Source organism: Thunnus maccoyii, chromosome 16, assembly GCF_910596095.1.
Source record: "Thunnus maccoyii chromosome 16, fThuMac1.1, whole genome shotgun sequence".
Classification (NCBI taxonomy): Eukaryota; Metazoa; Chordata; class Actinopteri; order Scombriformes; family Scombridae; genus Thunnus; species Thunnus maccoyii.
In genome coordinates, this window is record NC_056548.1 from 18878385 (window position 1) to 18901982 (window position 23598).

Sequence of the window (23598 nt, forward strand, 5' to 3'; positions counted from 1 at the left end):
CACTAGTGATGGCAGCACATATATCTTAAGAAAACAAACCTAAGTTATTCATTAGCATGCATTAGTCTGTGATGTATATGTAGCTGCACAAATCATTGAGGCCATAAGGCAATTCTCAGTGGGACACAAAGACAGGCCTCTACAGCATAAATAATGAATATGGATAAATTCACTGCAGCTCTTACCACTATCTAGGAACATAAATTTTAAATTCAGCACACTGTTGACTGAACTAATTGAGCCGTGTATGTGTCAGTAGGTGGACTGCAGCTTCATGCTGTTGCAAGAAAAGCCTCAAAGTCTTTGAAGTGCACACAAATTACATTTTTACATCTCACCCAGATAACACTTAAACTGAATTGAGGCAATACAGTATATTAACAGGATATGGTGTCTGGCAAACGTCTGTTATTGTCTCTTTCTCTGTCTCCAATACCAACAATATTGTTATTGACTTGTGTTTGCATTGTGCAAGGCAAGTGTTCATAAACAAGTTCCCATAGACGCCTGAGAACCCTGAGAGAGAGAAGGCACGCATCAGTTTATGTTACATCAGAAAGCTGCTTCTGAAGAGTAATGTATGCACGCCCACACACACTTGCAGAATGGTGTGCGCACATACCCATGCACACAAACACGCACAAACACACATGGCTGCACAATCACATGCCCTACTTCCTCTGTAACCCCAAAAGCTCATTCTCCCTCTTGATATCTCGTTCTCTATATGCATGTGCACACGCACCCGTCACGAACACACACACACGAACCGTCTCCCACCAAAACATTCTCAGCATGTGAATCCTGCCTGGAAACTGGAAAAGAGAGATTTCATTTGTTCCAACTGGACATGTTCCATGGCAACCGCATCCTGACTGCTAGCCAGTTAGATGAGGCATGTGCGGCACACTGACCCAATGGCAGAGATCATACTGGATGAGTGACCTGATAACAAAAGTACGCTTGCTTTTCTGCCCTTTCTGGCATTCTTCTTGTCAACTTTAAATAAAGCCTGGGAGACACTCAGTGATTTCTTTGCCACTGTTTTCTGTGTCTCATATAATTCAAGTAGTATTTGGGGGAATTTTCCCTGAAATTTTAATGTATCAGGGTCAGCAGTCAGTCTGATCAGAACCAAAGGAGGTGACGCCATCTTTGAGGTCGCGTGTATATACGCTCACACACATGCATCCATATAGGCATATGTAAACATCCCGTGGGATTAGGATTGTTATGATGTCATGAAAGTGAACTGTTGTTTTTGTTAAGCCAAATGACCTGAAGAAATTAATACACTGTATAACTTTTGCCTTTACTCTATTTATTCAAGCAATATACAATGCACTGCATAAGAAAAATGCTTCCTTTACACATGAATTATTTGGGTTATCATATTGAGCTATACTATATATGTCTGATTTGTATTTGTTATTGTCAATAACACAACGGTCAGAGGTGATAGCGGCATGAAGAGAAGACAGAGAAGAAAAGTGTGTCTGTTTTCTGTTTGTGTCTACAACCCCTCACAGGTCCTCTCTCACAGGTAAAGACAGAGTGAGTAATATAGCAGGCATGGAGAGGTGGAGTGAGGGTTAGTTTTGTGCCTCTTTTATAAATTGTGAAGGTGAGGAGCATGGCCTACTTATTCAAGCGATGACACCTGATCTGAGCCTCGTAACTGAGAGCAATGACACAAACTGCCACCCTTGTATATGCTGTCTGGTAATCATAGATCCCCGTCTGGCTGCGGACTACTGGCCAAACCTCACACTCTCAGGGATAGCCTTTGTTGTTGTGGAGTGATCGTGTCACCCACATTAGAACTCATTCTCAAGAGAAACAGAAATAGAAATAGCCAAATGTGCTCCGTGTAAAAATAACAGAATGCAGTGTGTTTTAGATTCCCTCAGTAAATGAGGTCATCAAATCAGCGTAATCTGTACGAAACATCCCACATCTTTGTGTTTCTACCAGTTTGGATGATAACTGAAGACACCATCACTCTGAAATTTCCACTAAAACATTTCTTGAAGGATAAGCCTGGTGATATTGTAAATTTTCTTTTTTGTCTGTGTAACAAAAGCCTCATACAGATTATTCTTCTGTGCCATAAACCTCTGTTGTTGTGCAAAAACAATTAAAAGCACATCAATGAGCAGTGGTTGAAGAAGGATTAAGATCTTTTACTTAAGTAACAGTAGCAATACCACAGTGTAGAAGTACTCTGTTACAAGTAAAAGTCTTGCATTTAACATTTTACTTAAAACAAAAGCAAAAGTATTCATTATGCAGAAGTGCCAGTTTCAGAGTGTGTAAGCAACACTGATGTTGCAGCAGTTAAAAGAAGTAGGCTAATTTGAACTACTTTACATACTGCAGAGGAACTTCATCTATAAAAATCCATCAGAATTTATTAGTTGATGTTATTTTGTATGAATAATCTGAATCAAAAAAGAAACTATAGTAACTAGAGCTGTCAGATAAATGTAGTGGAGTAAAAAGTACAATATTTGCTTCTAAATGTAGTGTAGTAGAAATATAAAGTAGTATAAAAATGGAAATAGAATAAGTAAAGTACAAGTGTCTTAAAATTGTATTTAAGTACAGAAAATATACTTAGTTACATGTCACCATTGTCAATGAGCCACACTATTTTATTGGCTAACATGTTCCTTCATCAAGATGAAAATGGGAACTGTAGTTTATTTTCCTACTGCTGTAAATACTCAGTAGTGTGACAAATGCATGGCTTAAAATCATCCGCAACAAATGCACTTTTTACTCCAGTTTAAGAGCCTTTGCTAAATGCAAGTACAGTACAGTACCCAGCTGTAAAGACACAGACAGAGTAAGGGAGTGTCACAGACAGGGTAGGGAGATATGAAAGTATGGTGAGACATCTAAGACATTATTGGTGTTTTTTTTCATGAGATTTTTTTATAAAAAGAATATTATATATATTACAAGCCTATCCTTTAATGCAGCCGTTTGGTTCAACATAAATTATGTAACATAAGCCAATGTTTATTTTAACTTAATCCTGCAAAGTGTTTCTTGGCATTAAATGTGGGAAACACTGAGATAATGAATTTTGTTGTACAGAAATCCGATAAGGGAATTACTCTCTCATGTTTGATTGGCTGTTTCACCTTTGAAATCATGTCGCCTGACTGCTGTAATAGAACCACGGTCACTATGTCAGTGCATAGTCTGTAGCTTAGACATGTTTATTTCATTCTTCCATTAATCCCGCCTCATGGAGGTCCTCCTCTGTGGGAAAAGAGGAAAACTGAGACTTTAAACTATTGTGGCATGTCTAACTGCTCCAAATATGCTGACCCTTTGCTGAACCAACCAGCATTTGATCTTCACTGCAGGCAACTGCTGCCCTCACGTAGCACAGTCCTGCATGATACATTGCTGTTTATATTATAGCTGAGGTACATTCAAGTCCAGCAATTCACAGACTGCAGGTGATTCTTTCATGTCAAGCGAGAAGAATCAATTGAAATGCAGAGGCCTGTCTTCAAGTTTCTCTCGATATTTTGCCCGTTGGCTAATCGTAGGCAGGAGTCTTCTTGAAAACTCTGGGCTTCACTTAATGAGACTCACTGGTGTGTCAAGCTGTTTTGCTCACTCTTTCGGGAAATATGAGGGTGTATGTGCGGCAAGAGCAGAAACACTCATGCACAAACACGCACAGATGCACACGCGAGCAGTAGATAAGATTTGGATAACTGTGGGAGCTGACCAGTTATCCAGCCCGCACAAAGACACCATGTTTAATCTGCTCCACACATTAAAGCCACAGCACCTCAAAGCAGGCATGTCTTAACAGCTGTGGACATGACTCTGTCTCTCCCTCTGAAGTGAGGCAGCACAGCGGTGTCCGAGGCCATGCAGCGGAGAAGCAGAGGATGAAGACTTGGAGACCACTCGCCATGAATGAGTCAATCTCGCACCGGGGTTATGACAATCCAAAGAGCCTTCAAAACCCAACACAGTCCATCAAGCATGCACAAAGGGCTTTTCTCCACCATTAAAGGCGTCACACTGGTCCTTCAACGCTTTGAAATGCTGATATTGTTTTCTGCAGGATTTTCGTCATGCTTTCAACAGGAAATCCCCAGAGGTAATAATAAAAAAAGATCAAATAAATGTAACAAATGGCTTAATATTTAATCACTGTTGATCATTAAACAATTAAAATAAAGCTGATTACAATCAGTGCTCTGGCTTTTAAAACCGTACAGAGCCACCACAGCTGTATCAGGATTTATTTATTTGCGACTTAATTAACTGTGGATGGCTCAAAGGCGGCCTGCTGCTGTGTGGAGGTCCAGCTTAGAGGCCTGCAAGCACTGTGTGGAAAAGCACCATTAAATGGCATCTATCATCAGCTACTAATTATGCTGCCTGTGGGCCCGACTGGATCCGGTTTCAGCTTTGGGCTCCAGCCACCAAACACTTAGCATTCATATTTAATCACACCTCATTATCCACCAACAATGTAGGAAGGAGACAGAGACCTTACCTGATATGCCAGACAGACATGGTCAACATACAGACAGAAAAGAAAATCTTACACACACACACAACACAACACACTAACCGTTGCCTGCAAAGACAAATAGCAGCGACACATAAGCGCCCCCTGTCAATGGGCGTTTGGAAAGAGGTCTCAGACGCTGTGCTTGAAGTGACTCAACCCCTTTGATGAGAGGTAGCGCCCCAATTCTGTGCTTTCTCACCAAGTTGCGCCTTTCATGTTGAGATCCTTTCTTTTCTTTTTCTGGTTCAAAGAGCAGCAAAAGCAAACAGAGGCTAATCCTTTATCCTCACAACAACTGCTGGTGTGTTGTTGGGTTATCAGCTTAGAGTCATCATGAAGTCACACTCTTCAGGTGTAAGTAGTCTGATGTTGGACATCAAATATGACTTTGGTCTGCTCAGACCACCTGTCCTTGTTATTGTCATGCAAGTGAAACAGAATATACTGACTCACACTCTTCACTTATCGTGCAGCAGAGACAGTTTCATGATAAGTGATCAGTGTCAAGTTTGTGTGTGTGTGTATTCACTAGTCTCTCATGTGTTCTTTATTTGCTTGTATTTACACCAGTAAAAGGTTGCCAGTGCCAGTTAGCAGCCAACTGGAGAGCTACTGTATCTGATGTGCTTCAGCAAGTCCTTTCATGAGACGGTTGCTGCAATTTGTACTTAACACTGGTGCGGATAATTATCCAGCACTTGTTCATCCAATTCTAGGACTCTAGCCAGCTGAAACTGGAGATGCTTCTGAAAGATGCAGGAGCTATTAAACAAAAAACACTGCACTATCTTCTTTCTTGAAGCTGTGAATCAACACATAAATCTAGTTCATCATGACTGAATTTTTCTTTTATGATTTTATGCATCTGGGAGAGAAAATTAAGCTTTGTCTACCAGTAACTGCAAATCCAGACAAATAACAGGAAGCATTGAAATGATAAAATAATAACTGCACTTAACTGATTTGATAAGTTTTTCTGTGAGGTGTTGATGTTTCTTTATATGCATAAAAATAAAAATAATAATATTGTTGGTAGAAATACAGATTTAGAAAGATATTTACGCCATCTTATTGGTTTGCTATACTTGGTTCAGAGCCTAGATGTGGTTGTAGAAGTGTAAACAAAACATTTAAGAGCCATTTGACACCATGTGGAGACAAGTAATCAGTGTGACCTCAGACACTACCATCTCTCATTTCTCATCACAGACGGCAGGCCAAGAGAGAAAGTCATCAACAGATGTATTCACACACACACACACACACACACACTCATACAGTTACTGTAATATGAGAATATAATATATATACAGGTAGAATCCTGTTTCATGTGATCCTTGCTTTGTCTTTATCCATTTCTACTGTTTTTCCAATGATAATTTTAAAACTGAAACTCATGATGAAAAGCATGTAATGGAATATGCTGAAGGTGTCACAAGCCATAACCTTGAATTATTAATCCAAGAAAAACGGCCTCATAGAAAATCAATCATTCAATCCTGATCTGATACACAGTCTGCTGAAATATTAGCTGTGGGGAAACATCATGTATCAGCCCATGAATGCTCCTTAATGTATATTTCATTAAAAATTTACACTCTGGTCAAGAGGACCTGAGAATGTGTCAAGTATATGCATGTGTGTGTGTGCATATATTTTTGTGCAGTGTTTGTGTGTGTGAGTGGGGTGGGGTCACTACGTCCACCGTCTAGTCTCGGTCTGGAGGGCTGACGGCCTGTCATCAGGGCAGCCGGTAGACGGGAGGGGTCACATGGGTGTAGTGACCTCCAGGCAGCGTTACGTGAACCCCCTCACGGACCGTGATGAAGTCAGATTGCCTAATCCACGGAAAACAAAAGTGCTGTCAGTCAGGCCGGACAAGTCATCAACAACAGCAGCACCAGCAGCCTGGGAGAATTTCACCAGGACGGGGCCCTCAGCGTATACATGTAGAGGTCCACTTATGGGATATTGATGATGGAAAGACGCCTGGCTTTTACACTACTGCTAATGGTCTCTAAGTGTTCACTAGTGAAAATGGACTTTGTATTTTCATAGGTGGCCATTACATTTGTTCGGTTAAATAGGATATGCTCATCATGACTGCACTCTTGTGTTTTATTGTAAGTGCTTTTGACGATTGGTCTGCGAGTGTCGAATAACAATCAATGACCGGCCTTTAAAGCTCTGCATATGAGACTTAAACGTATGAAATGTATTTAGGTGGGAGAGTGTCTGATAGAATAAACAAAGCAGTTCTGTTTGCCAATATGGATGGATTATAGAAATCTCCTGAAATTATAATCCAACTCACGTGTAGCCGGGTGGTGCTTATCATTCTCACAACACTCTTGAGCAGTTTTTCCCTACTGCTCACGTGTGACTAATACGCTTTTGTTATGGTAGGTTGTTGTGGTAAGATAAACCAATCCCAGTGCATCCCAATCCAATATCTGCACTGCCATTGTTTTCAGTTAATAAGAGACGTACAATATTTGTCTAAAACACCCCATCCTACTGTAATTTATACTGTTTACATACTGTTCACAGTTGTTTGTTAGCCAGCTGATGATAAGCATCTCCAGCGAACCATAATGAGCATTATGAATGAGATCATCATCCGCTGTAATGTTCAGCCAGAGAGCTAACAGATAATGGAGAAAAGCCAGTCTGCTCAGCGCTGACAGTTTCTTTTAGTGGAACCCCCCTTAAGGCAACTTGCCCTCCTGCTGAACACATCCTCTCCTTCCACTTCAGATGATGTCATTTCAACAGCTTTTGTTAGTCTGTGTGAATATTTAACCCACATAAGCGGCTCTCAGACAAGATGAACCAAATAAGAAGCGGAGGGATGTGAAGAGATGTGATAGTGAGAGTGAGTTGTGCCGGCGCTTGACTTGACCACATTCCAGGAGTATGAGGTGACCGGGTGTTGACTGCCCCATGAGGAATCCCTTTGATTGTGCTCTTATCTGCTTAGCGATCAATACGTAGTACTGGCGCTGATAAAAAAAAAACACGGCTCACATCAAAGCAAACGCCTGCCACGATGAGGGGGGGAAAGTAATAAAATGTCAATTATTAATGGAGGGGAAGGGTCCCCTTTCAAGTGGGAGAGAATTTAGATAATGAAAATCAAACAAAATCCATAGTCCACAAATAACATCCTCAAGGTATTAACATCCTTTTAAAATTCTTACTCTTTTTAAGCCACTTCTCATGTAAAACTAATCCTATTGTTACATGTAGTCAGTGTGCTGCTTAAATGAGAAATGTATAGATAGTTATGCAGATGTAACTGGATGTAACCTTCCTACAACCTTCAGATCACAGCTGTGGTACATCATTGAACCTATAACCTTCACCTCCACATAACCCCGACATCTGTCCCACCAAGGTATGGATGCACAGATCCATAAACTATGTATCACGTGCACCTGAACTCTACACACCTCTCTGTGGCTCTCGATCAATAACCCCCTCCAGAGTGGCTTTGTTCTTTCATGTTTTGTTTTGATTCAGGTGGCCAACAAAGTTTTTTTGGTTTGGTTTCAGCAGGGCTGACTTTTGAAATTCATGTCTTTTGATTCAGCTTGTCAGGAGCCATGATTTATTGATTGGAACGTCTGTGATAATCAGAGGAAAGAGAGAGACTGGCATTGCACTTAGGACCTCTCCACTGTTATTAGACAATGTAAAGCTTCATGTTATATACCTCTATGTGGCTGGAATGTTAAATATTCATGGCAAAAGACTGAACATATGGATTAACATGCATATTTTATGTTGGCAGTCCCATATGGCAAAGAAATCTAATAAAAACATCTTCCCTCTCTGTTTTCTTGCCCTTTCACTTTGCCCATAGGCAACTGATTGCACTAATGAACCTGTGTGAGAGTTTCTGGGTCATTCTTTCCCGTGAAGTTCACATGAAAGCAGCTTTATTGATTTCTCAGACCAGACAAATGTGCTGTGAAGTTTTCTCTCTAATCCCACCTCAAGCCTCGTGCACTCTACCTCTGCTGGTGGAGTCTGTGTGAGCTCGGTGGAGGGTCGTGTTTGTTTATTTCCATCCAACCGGCCAGAGAAATTAGTCTGTAAAATTATTCTCTCAGTTGCTGTTTGAGAGACTGTTGTTTGTCTCTTTGTTTGTGCTGAAGATTGTTTTGTGAACTCCTTGACCTTTTCTCCTTTGAATATTAATTTGATTTTCCTGAAGAGATTAACAATACAGTATACATAATGCAGTGCTACTGTAAATATAGGTCTGAGAATACATTAATTCAAAGCTAACAATCTTTGACAAGTGCCAGAACATTTAAGTAACAACAAGCAAAGTAGATCCAAGAGGCCAAAAAAAAATAATCTTGTAACTATACATTAATGTATTAATTAATCTTGTGGGATTCATGAAACACAACATATTTGAGTTGCTATTAGTTGGTAACACAATCGTAAAATTTTACAGGTGTAAAGCAGAGGTCAGGGGGCCAGTGGCTCAGTGGGGGTCTCTCCCTTCAGCACTCCCTGGTTGCCTAATCCGCTCCTTTTGACAGGCTAATGTGCTGACTCTGGGATTCTCCAGCACTCAGCAGGAAACTCCTGGCCACCTGCAGCTGAGGACAGCCCAGGAATGATCACATCATTGTCTTCAACAAAGAGACCTCTTTAAGGTCAAGCCGGTGGCTATTTTTGTTCCCCACACCAGGGCAGTGACCAGAACAAGCCTTTATACAGTGATCCCAGGGGAGTGAAGGATTCCTTTCAATCATCAATGCCATTAAAATCTAACAACAGTGGACAGAAAAGTAACACAGTGTTGAGGCTAATGAAATACATTTGGGAATACAGTCAATTCTCATGGTTTATTTGCATTTGTGATGAAAGCTCTTAATAGGAGTTTTTATGAATGTTAGCAAGAGGGTGTTTGTGGCAATAATTTAGTCGGTGTCTACGGACAAAGAGACACATTCCAGTGCCACACGGTTTCAGAATTCATGCTGTGCACTTTGTAAACTACCTCAAATATAAGTATGGGTCAAACACTCACAAAGCTTCTTTTTGCATTTCTATTTTTAACCAAGTTGCTCTGTTGTCCTTTGAAATATCTCAAATTAGGTAAAGACAGTCAGGCTCCCCAGAGAATGAATCTGTGAACGATTTGGTGATCCCCTTGCTTTTTCTATAGCACCACCATAGATTGACAGTGACATTTGTGGTTTTGAGTTAAATGTCTCAACAACTTGCCTACTGGGTGGATTGCCATAAAATTTGGTACGCACATCCGTGTCCCCCTAATGATGAATTGTAATAACTTTGGTGATCCCTTAACTTTTCATCTAGTGCCATCATCAGGTCAAAATTTTGATTTGTCAAATACTTTGGTTTATGACTAAATACCTGCAAAATTAATTAGATTCTCATCAGCCTCATTTGTACTTTGTGTTTACTGCTAAACAGCAAATGTTAGCAAGTTAACATGCCAAACATGATGAACATGGTAAGCATGCTAAACATCAGCATGTTAGGATTGTAATTGCAAGCATTTAGCATGCTGGTGTTGGCATTCAGCTCAGCACAGAGCCAGTAGCATGGACAATGACTCTTAGTCTTGTCAGTAAATGTGTGAGTGCTCACCTTATATTGACAGTATTTGTAAATTCAATAGACTTCAATGACTGCTGGCCAGTAGCATTGTAAAAGATTTCAAGAGACACAAGTAGAGCCTGTTCCTTCCTTTGTTTAGCTTATGAGAGTTATTGTCTTGGGGTCATTTCCTACTTTGAGCTGACATTCAACTCCTCATAATGATGGTGTAGAGGCTCAGTTTGTTCCCATCCACATGACCAACCCAGCAGCAGCTGAATGCTCAGATTCACACAACCACTTTTATCACCTCTCACCTCAGCCATTGTGGTTGCTTTTCTTTGAGTTTATGTAGCCACTAATTACAGTTTCCATCAGTTATAGGAACCTCTTTGATTTTAAACTGCAAGAATAAAACTTTAAGTTCATCCACTGAAGCTACAATGAGCGTAAGCCAGCAAATTTGAGTGCGGTAATGTTTTAGACTATGTTTCAATTGTAGGAAAATTTGACATTGCTTTTGGGATACCACCTTAAGAAAGCCTGGGTATCCGGCTGGATGACAGCCTAGCCTGCTTTTTGTACAGTGGCTCTGTGCCAGGCAGGGATTCCTGGCAAACACCAGGCAGACAGACAAATCAAGCAGCTGGCAGCTTTTCAGACAAGTAGCAGACAGTCACCAACCCAATACCTCAACACAAAGAGAATGATGTCATCCTGTCTCCTGCCTGGCAGCGGTGGCACTTCCCAGTCAATATTACTGCGAAGAACAGACTGAAAAATGGCCTATTTGAAAGATGGCAACAAACCACAAACTACTCATAATAAAGGCGTTGTAAGGAAGCTCTGCACCACAAAGACTATCATTTCAATCAAATTGCCCTGAACTACCCTGTCTGCCACACGTACGTAACTCTACCCCTGTTTGATGAAATCATCAATTCATAATGAAAGTGGATCTGTAGGCGTCTCCCGCAGTGAGATCATTCCTTTCTTTATTTGCCCCTCTGACTAACCAAGGGGGTATTTTAGAGACAGAATGAAGGGATGTGGTCAAGTGTGCTTGAAAAAATTAATAACTGTGGTGAAATTTGGGAGAATAGAATGGATCAGGCTCGCCCAGTGTTTTGTTTTCACATCTTTCTCTTACATAATTTCATGTACTTGTGAAACCTCAAGGGAAAAAAGTTAACCTAATAAGCCCTCTAAATATCTATATATATAGTCTTTAACCTCACCCAAGATGTTAGTCTTTCTCACTTCCCCACCACTCTCAGCAGACCCAACAATGACCCATCATCACCCACTTCCACATTCCCTTCCTTTTATTCCCCACTTCTTCACACCCCTTTGAGATTCATCTCCTAGTTCACACCTCTATTGTGACATGGGTCCAAGGTTTGTAATCTTGGTCCTCCTGGCTCCCTCCCAGGCCCCTCACACCTCACCTCGCCCTACAACTGGAAGGAGATTAGCTGACCATTTCTTAGCCTCCCCTCCTCCCCCAGCTCGGTCCTCACTTCTTCTCACTCCTCACCTTCCTCCAGTGTCACCACATCTCCTCACTGCTCCACCTTACCTCCCACTGACCGATCTGCCTCTGTGTCCAGGATAAGGTTACTGTAGTGGGGTCGCTGACCCAAAAGGAGAAAAGGAGAGGTAAGTTATTGGGCCACGGGAAGGAGAAAGACACCCCCCGCCTGGGTGCAGACGCTGATGTCATGGCGAGACGCCTCAGGGATGGGCTGTAGACTGGTGATGTCATACTATGCTTGAAAATCTGGTGGGTGGTGGGGGAAAGGAATGTGCTCAAAATTTGGCAGATGACGGGTAGGACAGTGCATCCAGATAGTGTCATCCGTACTGTTCTTGTGAGGTTTTTTGTTTTGTTTTGTTTTTTAACACAACACAGTAATCTCGCCTGGTGCTATTCAAGAACAAGTATGAATTACCGACGACTGACATTATCCTATGACAAAGTCAACAAGTCAGTTAATTTCTCTGTTTTTTTCCCCTTCCTGACATGACTGATACTGCAGCTAAAAGCAGTAAAGATCTTAAATCACAAAAGTCTCTCCACTTGCCAAGGTGACCTTGAGTGAGCCTCCTGTAATTCTAGGATGGTGACGAATACATTTCTGTCAACCACAAAGACGTTCCACGTCAGACAGTCGCAGTGTTCGTCTGTCCATGTTTCTGTTTGTTTGTTTGGTTGGTCGGTGGAGGTCTGGGAGACACAGCTCTGGCCAGTATAGGGTGCCACCTGTGACCTTGTAAAAGAGAAGTGATGAAAAATTAATGTGAGAAATTTGACCACCTGTTTTTTTTTGTTTTTTTTTCTTGCTATTCAGAAACTCCACAGTTCATAAATTATGTTTACTCCATATTTTGTCTTCACACTCTATCTAACACAAAGTGGAGCATGGTGGGAGCTGCGGTTATAGTTAGGTAACCGAAGCGCAAGCCCAGCTGCACCAAATTGATTTATATCTGCAATGTGAAATAGTTTAGCGGCATACCAATCAGGTTTTACATTGAGGCTGTAAAGCAATCAGTGAGCTCAGCACTCCACCACATCAGTCATGGTTGTGCAGGGTGACAAACACAGACCAAGGTGAACAAAGAGTCATGCACACTCAGCGACACTGTACCGTACATTTAAAGATACCACAAAAAAGATCAGCTTTTATGTGTGGTTACAGTACATGCCTGGGAGTGTGTTTGTTTTATTTACCTAAAGGAAAAAGTGCACTGTTGACCCCCATGTCCCCTCATGCGTGTGACTGACTGAGCAGGTCAGAAATAGCTGTGTAATGTGAGGGGCAGCTGTGATTGTGTGTGTATATACAGGCTTAAACATGCAAAGACAGCATAAACAGGTGCTTTGAACATGCACAACACACACACACACACACACACACACACACGCACACACACACACACACACAACCTCTGATAACCCACATTCCAGCACAAGGCTAAGCCTGCTCCTCCTTTTCCTCACACCCTCCATGTGAAACTCTTCAGACTCCCAAACACTTTGATTGCAAGATCCATTAACACTACCAACCCAATAGCAAAAAATTAGTGGGAGGTAACTCCCATCATAGTTATGGATTGTGTTATATAGAGGATGAGGTCACCAAGCAAATGCATAGCTGCGTTGCCTCACTGTCACTTTCCTAATGGGAACGACAGGCTAGGTCATATCTCTCCTAAATTAAGATCTTAATCTCCTCAACGGGATTGATGCTGACAATGTTTTATACCCAGTGGACATAAATATTGACACACGTATCCAGATGTATATGGGATGATGTGTAACATGAGTCCGTCCCTCTGTCATAGATGGCAGGTGATCTACTGACCTTGGTGATGACAAGTTCATGCATAGGGCACAGGGAAGAGGGTGAGGAATACAGCTGCATGTTAGGATTGGGTGAGCAGGGTTGTGAACTTGGTACATTGTGTTCTTTCATGGAGTTTCAGCATCATTACCAGCTGTAGCCCCCCAAAAGGTATGATGAAATCACAGCAGCTGTTGTGTGGCATGGCCAGACAGGCAACCCAAATCACCAGGGAAGTGCCAAAATGGATGCCGACCACACAGCTCCACCACAGTCCTCTGTTGCGCGTGGTGGGAAAAACAGAGCTACGGCATGAGGGTGAAGGCCCCATTAAGGGCCATCAAATATTCATCTGCCATACGGCACTGAGCCCTTGGCTCTCTCCCCACAGCATCATGGAACAAACCACCAAGAAAACTGCTGATGAAAACAACAACAACAACGCAGTGAAGAGCCTGCAGTGCAAAGCTCAGAAACAGCTTTAATTATCTTGACCTCACACCGGGCGATACTGATTTATTAATTGATGAATGCTGGCACAGCTAAGAGCAATATACAAATCACTTAATACACCAACTACGAGCATCACTAACTTAATGGCTGTCTAATTTACACTATACTATACAATACTTTCAGATGACCAAAAGGCAAATGCAAAGTTAGTTTTCTCATCTGCACACATTATGCAGCATTAACAACAAACTAATGGCCCCACAGCCATTAATGATGATAACAATGACATCACCAGACTGACCACATGGTTCAATACGTTGAGTTAACTCTAAACTGCCAATAAAAACTCCATCAATGAACTGAACCAGGCTTACCCAGACTGTGATCAGGTCTTAAATGTGTTTAGTGCTGCTGGTGGGGCAGTAATTGCCTTAGCAGGATAGCAGGCTGGCTGTAATGACATTATCAACCTGTTAACAACCACAGAGGAGCTCGAGTTGTTCCTCTAAAGGCTCTGTCATCCGTCAATTTATGGTCAGTTGCACTGCCTCTTATCTACAGTGCTATTTCTTTATGTCTCTCATGCTTAAGGGTTGCATTATTCTTTAATAATCAGATGTTGGCATCTTTACAGAAGATTTTACAAAATGTGTAAAAGAGCAAAGTTCTCAATCTGAGTTTATCAAGACAAGAAAAGCTTGCAAACAGATATAAATTTCTGAGTTTTCACCAGGGGGCAGCACCAACACATTTTTCAGATATCAAGTTCATATTCCTTCCATCTCATTCATCCCTGCCCTAGTCCGTCCTCTGAGGTAATTTGCCTGATAATTTAAGAACATAAAAGGTGCACTGTTGCTGTGGACACTCCTGTACTTTTCACTTCATATCAGCAAAGAAAATGCAAAAAGCACTGGTTACCGTCATACTGTTTATTTTCATAGTGCCATGACAATAATTTGTTTATTCCATTTGCATCACACAACGCTACATACAGTAAAGACGCTTATCTTGTTACTGTATGTATAAATAGACAACATTTGCATTGTGCCTCTAATGACGACTGGTTTAAAAATTAACACATGCATCGTATAAAAAGATAATGCGAAGGATAAAGTATGTATGAGTAAAGTAAGGTGGAAGAACATTTTTTCACACCTTTTGGCAACATCACATAAATGCTCTGTATTGGCTTGTTCCAGCACTTCATTGACTCTAGATCATACTAGTAATTTATCTTGATTGAAATATTCAAACCCAAGACATCAGCTTGTATTACTGATTGCACCAGATAAATTCTAGGTGTCTTTATTTCCATGTAAATCACTAAGCATGTTGCAAGCAATGCTTGTCTGCTCTACATGAGCGATGGACCTGTGAAAACTGCATCTGTGAGATATTGCAAAAAGGAATAGCTCCACAATTTGGGAAATAAGCTTATTTGCTTTCTTGTCGTGAGTTAGATGAGAGGACTGATAACACTTTCATGTTTGTATGTTAAATATGGATCTAAACAGCCAGCAGCCAGTTTGTTTAGCTTAGCATAAAGACTGAAAACAGGGGGAGAAAGCTAGTCTGGCTCTGTCCGTAGGTGACACAATCTACTGATCAGCATCTCTTAAGTTCAAGTACACATTTTTTCTCGTTAACTGTAAAAATAGCAATTTTCCCTTTTACAGCAACGTCCTGGTGTCTCCACTAGTTGCCAGACAACGGCTCATAGCCAAAATATAGTCATAACATAACACACACAAATTAGTGTGTGGGGTTTTTGATTTCCTATTCCCTTTATGCTAATATGCTGTGTTTGCAGCTTTAAATTCACTGCAGAAAAATAAGAGGGATATTGTTCTTCTCATCCAACTCTCTGCAAGAAAGCAAATAAGCTTATTTCCCTAAATTACAGACTATCCCTTCATTATTTTGTCAGCAGTTATAATCTTGAGTTTAAATAGACAAATCTGTAATTTGCAGGTGTAATGTTTATACCATGTTCACCATTTTTTTGCTAATTAGCAATAAACACAAAGTACAGATAAGGCTGATGAAATGTCATTTTTGCTGGTCATACTTTTGCTGGTATGTTGTCATAAACCAAAGTATTGGACAAATTGAAATTTTGACCTGATGGTGGCGTTAGATGAAAAATCAAAGGATCACCAAAGTGATTACAATTTATCTTGAGAGAGTCTTGAGTGTATGTAGCACATTTTATGACAATACACCCAGCTGTTGAGACATTTCACTCAAACTCACCACCAGTTTTAACTTTATGGTGGAACAGGAAGTAAAGAAGTAAGAGAACCACCAAAGTCATTAGGATTAATCTAGGAATGTCTGTACACAATTTTGTGTCAATCTGTCCAGTAGATGCTGAGATATTTCACCAGATAAGTGAAAACTTGGAGTGGTGCTAGTGGAAGAGTCAGGGGATCATCAATGTCAGTAGGATTCACCCTCTGCGGACCACGAATGTTTCTACAAAATGTTTTGGCAATCCATCAGAGAGTTGTTGAGATATTTCAGTCTAAACCGAAGTGGTGGCCTGAGCGAGCAACTGAATGAGCGACAGACCAACACTGCCATTCCTAGAGCCATGGTTTACATACAGGCTCTCTAATTTTACAGTAAAATCTATTATCACCAGCCCCCTCCACTCTTACTTGCTTGAAGGTTTTGTCATTCAAGACTTTGTCAAAATAAGTTGTCTCAAAGAACTGAAGAACCTTTTCAGATGAAAAGCGAAACACAGTCAATAAATCTACAGCAAATTTCCAATTGCCTTTGAATTAGCACTTCTAGAAAATTGTCTCAAAAGTAAAACGTCTTACAGAAAAGAGGGCAGGACTACTGGAGAGAAAGGTCATAGCAAACACACACCAAAGTTTTAATGCAATATCCAGCTGGAACAATCTACATGAGTAGCATGTTCAATAACTCAAATACTATATTGACCATTTATTTCATCCATATTCATCCATCCTGTCATGTGAATACAGAGACATTTACCGAACAAAACCAAAGGACTAAAAACTGTAAGAGATCTGCAAATGCTAAAAATAATATAAATTTATTGTCATCCACACACACACACACACACACACACACACACACACACACACACACATGCACAGTTTCAGCAGTACAGCATTTTATGTACAGTATATTTCATAGAAGTCCATGACTAAATGTGGCAATATGCCAGCTGTTTACTGAAAAGGCAGGCATTACGTGCTATGAGAAGTGAACCAGCAGGGCATTTATTTGCAAGGCAAATCAGACAGGAAGAGGTATATCTTCCCGTAACATGAAGGGACTGTAAAGTGGATGCGTGTTGCTGTGGAGAATGGTCATGCAGAAAATTCCCTCCCTCAGGTAATTGAAATTGCTGTACAGTTAAATGGCACTTACCGTATAAATAGATATATCTTCAGGTTATGGTCACTGGATGTTGTTCTTACTCCTTAGAATAATGTTCCCATTGGATGTAAAGCATCGCTGGATGTTTGTTGTGAAGATAGCAATTCTGTTCTATGGGATGTTCCCAAAAAACATCAACTCATGTGAGTAAATTTAACATGTAAAAAACATTTTCATTGTTTAAATCATTGCCAAAATATCTTGATTTTCATTGGATTTATCTTATACATGGGTAGACTGAATCTGTATTTCTCAAGACAATTTAGTGTCTGTTAATTAAAATGTATTATTTTCATTTTGTAAATTCTTCATACAGGCTCAACTGACACGCACAACCAAAGAAAAATACTTACTATAGTCAGTACTAACAACACCGGATGGACGACAGAATGTTATTCTACATTACGTAAGCTTGACAACAATGTAGAAAGATTGAAGTCTTTAATTGTAATTTTTGTAAACTGTGGTTTCACATCTTATTTCAGAGGAAGTCAATCTTAAGTACGAAGGGATTAAACTCAGTTTCAGTTTCAAGGAAAAGAAAACAGGTACTGTATGACATTATCATTAACCCAATTCAAGCTCACTACAATTTACTACAACTAGAGGGAAAATATTCCTTCATCCATGGGAAGGGTGTGGAATGTAAAGTCCAATTCCATGTACTCAGGTTGATGGTTTGGATAAAAAAATATTTAATAAATATGAGGAAAATACATTATTAAGAAAAAAAAAACACCAATGTGTCTTTCTCCTCAGTGAACCAAAACTACAATAAGTAGTCTAACTCCACACACCTGTGTTACGGTGAACAGAGTAAATATAAGCATATATTTCATCGCTAGGGAGAGTTTTGAAAAAAAGTTTTGAAAAAAAAATCTTCTCTTAGTCTTTCCAAATTGTCTGAAGCTGAAACTCACCAGAGGGGATTCAGGAAACACCTCACGAAGGGTATTATCATTCTAAATAAAGTCCAAGTCGCACCTTATATTATGCTTCATTCGGACAGCCTCTCCACTGTAACATGTGACAAAACCAGGCTTTTCTTCTTGTTACTGTCTTTTCCTCGGACAGAGTGGCTCATGCTTCTCCATGTTTTAAGACTGCTTTAGAAACCTGTGCTCATAGACTGTCTGTGTAAAGTGCTGTTGCTTGTTGACAGATTGAATTACATGAACAGTATTTGGAGATTATACTGTAAATCAGCTTTGGACATGAAAACTGTTTGATATTATGGTAAAAAGCAAATTATGATGACTTTTTTTTTTCTCCATACCAAGACAATTCTTTCTCCTGGTCATTTGATGGATGTGTGTTAATTGTGGTTTATATTTTCAGAATGCTGTGGCACATATGGTTTCAACCCTGAGATTAACGTAAACCATAATGGAGACAGCAATTACAGCGTAATTCTGAAAAAAAACATTCTATGCAGGCAAGATATTGTACTGGTGACATCACCATTGAATAACTTCTCTTGCATGCCATCTAAGCTCTTCGACTCATCAGGTACTGCAGACATACCACTCACAATATACTGTATGTTGTCACTTAAAAAATGCAAACTAGATTTAGATCATAGTACGCTTATCGTGTGCACAATCTTATTTCTTGTACAAATAACAGATATTGATGCAAGACTAAATGTGGTAACTAGTATTATTACAAATGATGGCTGTTCACCAGTCTGTTCCTTGGTTAAGGAGTTCATGTTTGCATGCAAAAGCAGTGAGAGACTGCCCTCTATTGGTCAAAATATTTTTTACTGGAACCAAAAAAAAGTCCTGGAAGGAATTCCTACACACACTGAACTCTTTTACTGTAATTGGTTATCTTATAGACCTTTATTTTTGTTGCAGATCAACAAAGACTTTGGAGTCATTCAAAGACTTTGGAGTGCTTGATGTCAGGTAAAATCACCAATCTACCACAGTTCTTACTTTCCATATCAGCATATATTTACAGTAATAGCACTGCTATCATCCTTAACAGGGCACATGTCTAATAATTTTACGTTTTAATATACTTAAGGCAACAAGGTCATCAAACTGGACAAACATGACTGTGGAGAAGCCAAGGACTATGTTAAAGAAGATTGCGAAGGTATTGTATTATTTAGAGATTGTATTATTTAGAACATACTGTATCTTAGTAATCATGAGAGCACGGTATTGAAAATAAAATGTCTCTGTTTGTGTGTGTGTTTTGATTTGCAGAGTTAGGAGATACAAAATACAATATGACATTTAGTCCTGGAAGGAACTGCTGTATTTCATGTAAGCTACCAGGAAAAAAGCCAGACGTATCTCTCAGTTACACCAGCACTGGCAACAGCACAGGGGACAAAATGTAAGTATCTAAATTATTGATAGCAGTAATACAGGAGTGGCAATCAGTAATCAGCAATGTAGTGTGCTACTCTAGAAGAAGACTATTTGTGTTTCCATTACAGAAACATCATGAATGATCTCGGCTCGCTGGTGAAACAGATGGGCAATTCCAGCACAGCAGCCATCACAATGGGTGATGTTACAGGGGTGATCTCTAAACTCCCCCAACGAATCAACGAGCAAACCAACATCAATTTGGGCATTTCGAAAAATGGTGATATGAATGTATGTAGTTTGCCATTACACATGAGTAAAATACAATATCAAATAGGGTTAAATGCCCCCTTGTTTTGTAAGAATCGTCTTTATTTATTTATTTATTTATTTTGTAGATTCTTGAGAATAGCAACTATACGGGGGAAGGCTTCACTCGAGTGGTACAAATCCCCAAAGAGGCCAGTACCATGGCAGTAAAAAGAAATGGTTCATTTGCTGGAGTTTTGCTTTTTCCAGGAATCCAGCAGGTAAAGCTAGCGAATAAAAAAAAGGGAAGTTGACTTGATAATGTATGATTTTGTAAAAAGTAACTTTAACATAAAAATAATGTCACATAATTACATCCACATTGGAGACAGTTTTTTCATTGTGCCTGTCTTAACTGTATTCCACTCTTAACAGAAAAAATCAGACAGTTATTTTATCAACAGTGAGATGGTGGGAATTGAAATGGGAGCAAACATATCCAATCTCAGCCATACCATAGATATACTTTACACAAATGTGGACAAGGTAAGAGAGATAACAGTTAAAACAGATGATAATAATAGGTTAATAATAAATGGTTATGGTAAGAATGAGTCTACTGAGTTATTTTTTTCATTTAAATACAGAAAGGAAATATCGCCTCTTGTAGGTCATGGGATGGCAAAGGTACTGTAAAAATGTTTATAAAAGTATTCTTTTGATACTTTAAAGTTGCCTCTAACACATCAAAAGTCTATTGTGTGATGGCAGGACTTGCTCAATCCCCAGCCACTAATGTGTCTAGTGTCTTTCTAGTGTCTAGTAGCATCTTCTGTCTTTGTAGGAGAACAGGTCTGGATCACAGATGGCTGTAAGACAAAGGAGTTCAATGGCAGCATCACATGCCAGTGCACTCACCTGACATTTTTTGCAATACTGATGGTAAAGTAATAATAAAGTATTACAAGTAATCCCAGTTTTATTATAGCCAGCAGTGACATTTCAGGCATAATCTACCACGTCTTTCTCTTATAAATCAGTCACCTCCAACTGGAAACATATCATCTTCGGATTTTAAGTCTCTGACCTACATCACATCAATCGGCTGTGGCCTGTCCATGTTTTTCTTGGCAGTGGCTCTCTTCATGCATTGCCTTATCAGGTAAGGAATCACAGTTTTTAATTTTAATGTAGTGTATGAGAAGCTTTTGCTGACACTACACTAACTCACTCCACAGAAAAGGGGCAGCGACCCAAGCAACGAAGATCCTGATCAACCTCTTAGTTGCCATGTTCATCATGAACCTGTCCTTCCTGATAAATGAGACCATCTCCAAAATAGCGACCTTCGGTGTGTGTATGGTGATGGCAGCAGTTATGCACTACTCCTTGTTGGCCACTTTTACCTGGTTTTTCATAGAGGCTCTACACTTGTGCTTTAATCTATGGAAGCTCCCTGGTGGAATCAAACATTACATGACCAAGATTTGCATCACAGGATGGGGTAAGAGAAATAAAGCAAAGAAATATTGTTTATATACCCACTATATAACCATAATGCAATGCATTATACACACAGTTGTATTTCTTTTTAGTCACACCAGCTGTAGTGGTGGTTACTCTACTTGCCTTGCAAAAATATGGTAAAGTGGTCATTTACACCAATGATGGGAATTCAGCAAAAATGTAAGTAACTCTTACACACTACAAATTTGATAACGCCTCTTTTATCCACAAAAAGACATTCACGTTGTGCATAATTATGATCTTATTTATGATTTTCAGGTGCTGGATTCCTGATGCAGCTATCCACCAGGGGGTGAATGTGGGTTACTATGCTGTAGTTTTCATCTTCACCGTTAGCATATTCATCATAACTGTGCGGCAGATTGTTCTGTTTAAGCACACAGCAGGGAAAACTCAACACGGCAGCTCCACCAAGACAAACACCTTCTCAATTGTGGGCCTGTTCTTCCTGCTGGGCATCACCTGGGCCTTTGCCTTCTTCAGTCATGAACCTATGCTCATACCCTCCTACTATATCTTCACCATCCTCAACTCCTTTCAAGGTAGACTCCAAATACACATGCAACAATTTGAACTATACCCAATCAGGCTAATTCACTTTTCATTTAGTAAAATGTCTCTGCCATGATTTTTGCAGGTTTCTTCCTGTTCATCTACTATTACACTTCCAGCAAGATTGTTGAAGAGAACACAGGCTCCTCAGACAGAAGCAGTGGCAGCAAGGAAATATCAAAGACAGTTCTCACATCTCCATATCAGTAAAGTGTGTATATGCTTTTTCAAACGAGAGAAAATGTCCCATGACTGAGATTATTTTTGTCACAAGAGGGCAGCATTTTATTTCATATAGTAAAGTAGATCCTCTGCTGATAAGTTGCTGTGAAAAACTTTCTCATTTTTCCTGACGCTTCTTTTCCATGAAATGCCTTGTATTCTTGAGTGAATGACTAACCTGCTCTGAAATGGCTCATTTGATGTACATTCATTGAGAAAAATATCCAATGAGTTGAGCACTGATGGAGAGATATGTAGAGTTAGTCTCCTGGAAGTCATTTGTGTTGATGACTCCCTGTTTCAACAGAAGCCTCGTCTTACTCACTGTGAAACTTGCAAATAACATGATTCACTCAGAATATATGACAGACTTGCGTAAACATAGTTTCACTCATACGCTGGAATGCAGTGTGTAAATGTTTAGGAAGAAAAAGAAAAAACCCTTTTATGACTGATGTGGTTGTCATATGGACTGGAGATTGCAAAACGCAGAGAAAACAAGGTGAAGGGAAGTCTTGTCCCTCACATACTGTACAGTGTTGGGGGCCGAGTTAGCCAGCTAGCGCTTTGCGTGCCTGCAGATAATTACCTTGTGCCTACAGAGAGCAGTATCCACTGCGCAGGGAGCCTTAACTGGCTGACAAGAAATGAGCTCATGGCTACCTATAGTGATAAGAGGCTTGAGGGCATGCAACTATTTTCCAAAATATGACTGTGTTAAATTAGAATTTATAGTATTTAAGTAGTTTAAGTGTGTCTTGGTGAACTGTTAATTAGCTTTTTTTCCACTCTACTTTTTAATTTGAATTTTTTTATTTATTTATTATTTAGTTTTAGTTTTTTAATTCAAATTTTGCCATAAAAGGCACACAATAACTTCATTTATTTGATGATCTGCCATCCTCTTGAATTGTTTTACTTTGATGTTATTGCTTTAATCAGTGGTTCAAGACAAACCTGTAATTACTTTTGATGTAGCGTGCTGAAGAAGAAATAGCTGTAAGAAAGTTTTGCAATAAAGTTTTGAGTTATGACATCTTGTGTGGACACTGGAGTAGTCTTTCCTTAAGCAGATCTTTGGGACTGTGGGGTTGGAGAGTGACATTCAAGAAGTGAAGCCTGTTTATTTATCTATGACTGATTAATCTTCTAAATGACCACAGCGTGCCAGCCAAAAACTAGAGTAATTACTGCCATACACATCTGATTTGTATTTCACCCCCCCAAAAAAGCCCTTTCATGCAAAGCACAGCAGGCTTCTATGGTGTACCTGTGTGTGTCCGTTAATGTGGGCTCACTAGGTACGCCGCTGCAGAACCTTCGTCTGTGAACTTACTGTGTGAGCTGCAATTCACAAATCACAGCT

General features: G+C 39.9%; 1 protein-coding gene across 1 annotated transcript; it reads left to right on the top strand.

Moving 5' to 3' along the window:
- The first annotated feature begins 17250 nt into the window (after positions 1-17250).
- On the top strand, positions 17251-23266 carry LOC121880958 (adhesion G-protein coupled receptor G6-like). The gene is made up of 18 exons (XM_042388603.1): positions 17251-17313; positions 17407-17501; positions 17675-17764; positions 17844-17906; positions 18697-18867; positions 19218-19268; positions 19390-19461; positions 19575-19707; positions 19811-19973; positions 20081-20212; positions 20367-20477; positions 20579-20618; positions 20776-20873; positions 20972-21093; positions 21170-21435; positions 21527-21617; positions 21717-22000; positions 22096-23266. The coding sequence occupies exons 1-18, from the start codon at positions 17285-17287 to the stop codon at positions 22218-22220; spliced, it is 2136 nt and encodes a 711-aa protein (XP_042244537.1). The 5' UTR covers positions 17251-17284; the 3' UTR covers positions 22221-23266.
- Positions 23267-23598: the final 332 nt, after the last annotated feature.

Coding starts and splice junctions, on each gene's coding strand:
- LOC121880958 (XM_042388603.1), top strand. CDS start 17,285: ATGGTCATGCAGAAAATTCCCTCCCTCAG. Junction 20,478..20,578: donor TTTACACAAATGTGGACAAG/GTAAGAGAGATA, acceptor ATTTAAATACAG/AAAGGAAATATCGCCTCTTG. Junction 20,619..20,775: donor TAGGTCATGGGATGGCAAAG/GTACTGTAAAAA, acceptor CTGTCTTTGTAG/GAGAACAGGTCTGGATCACA.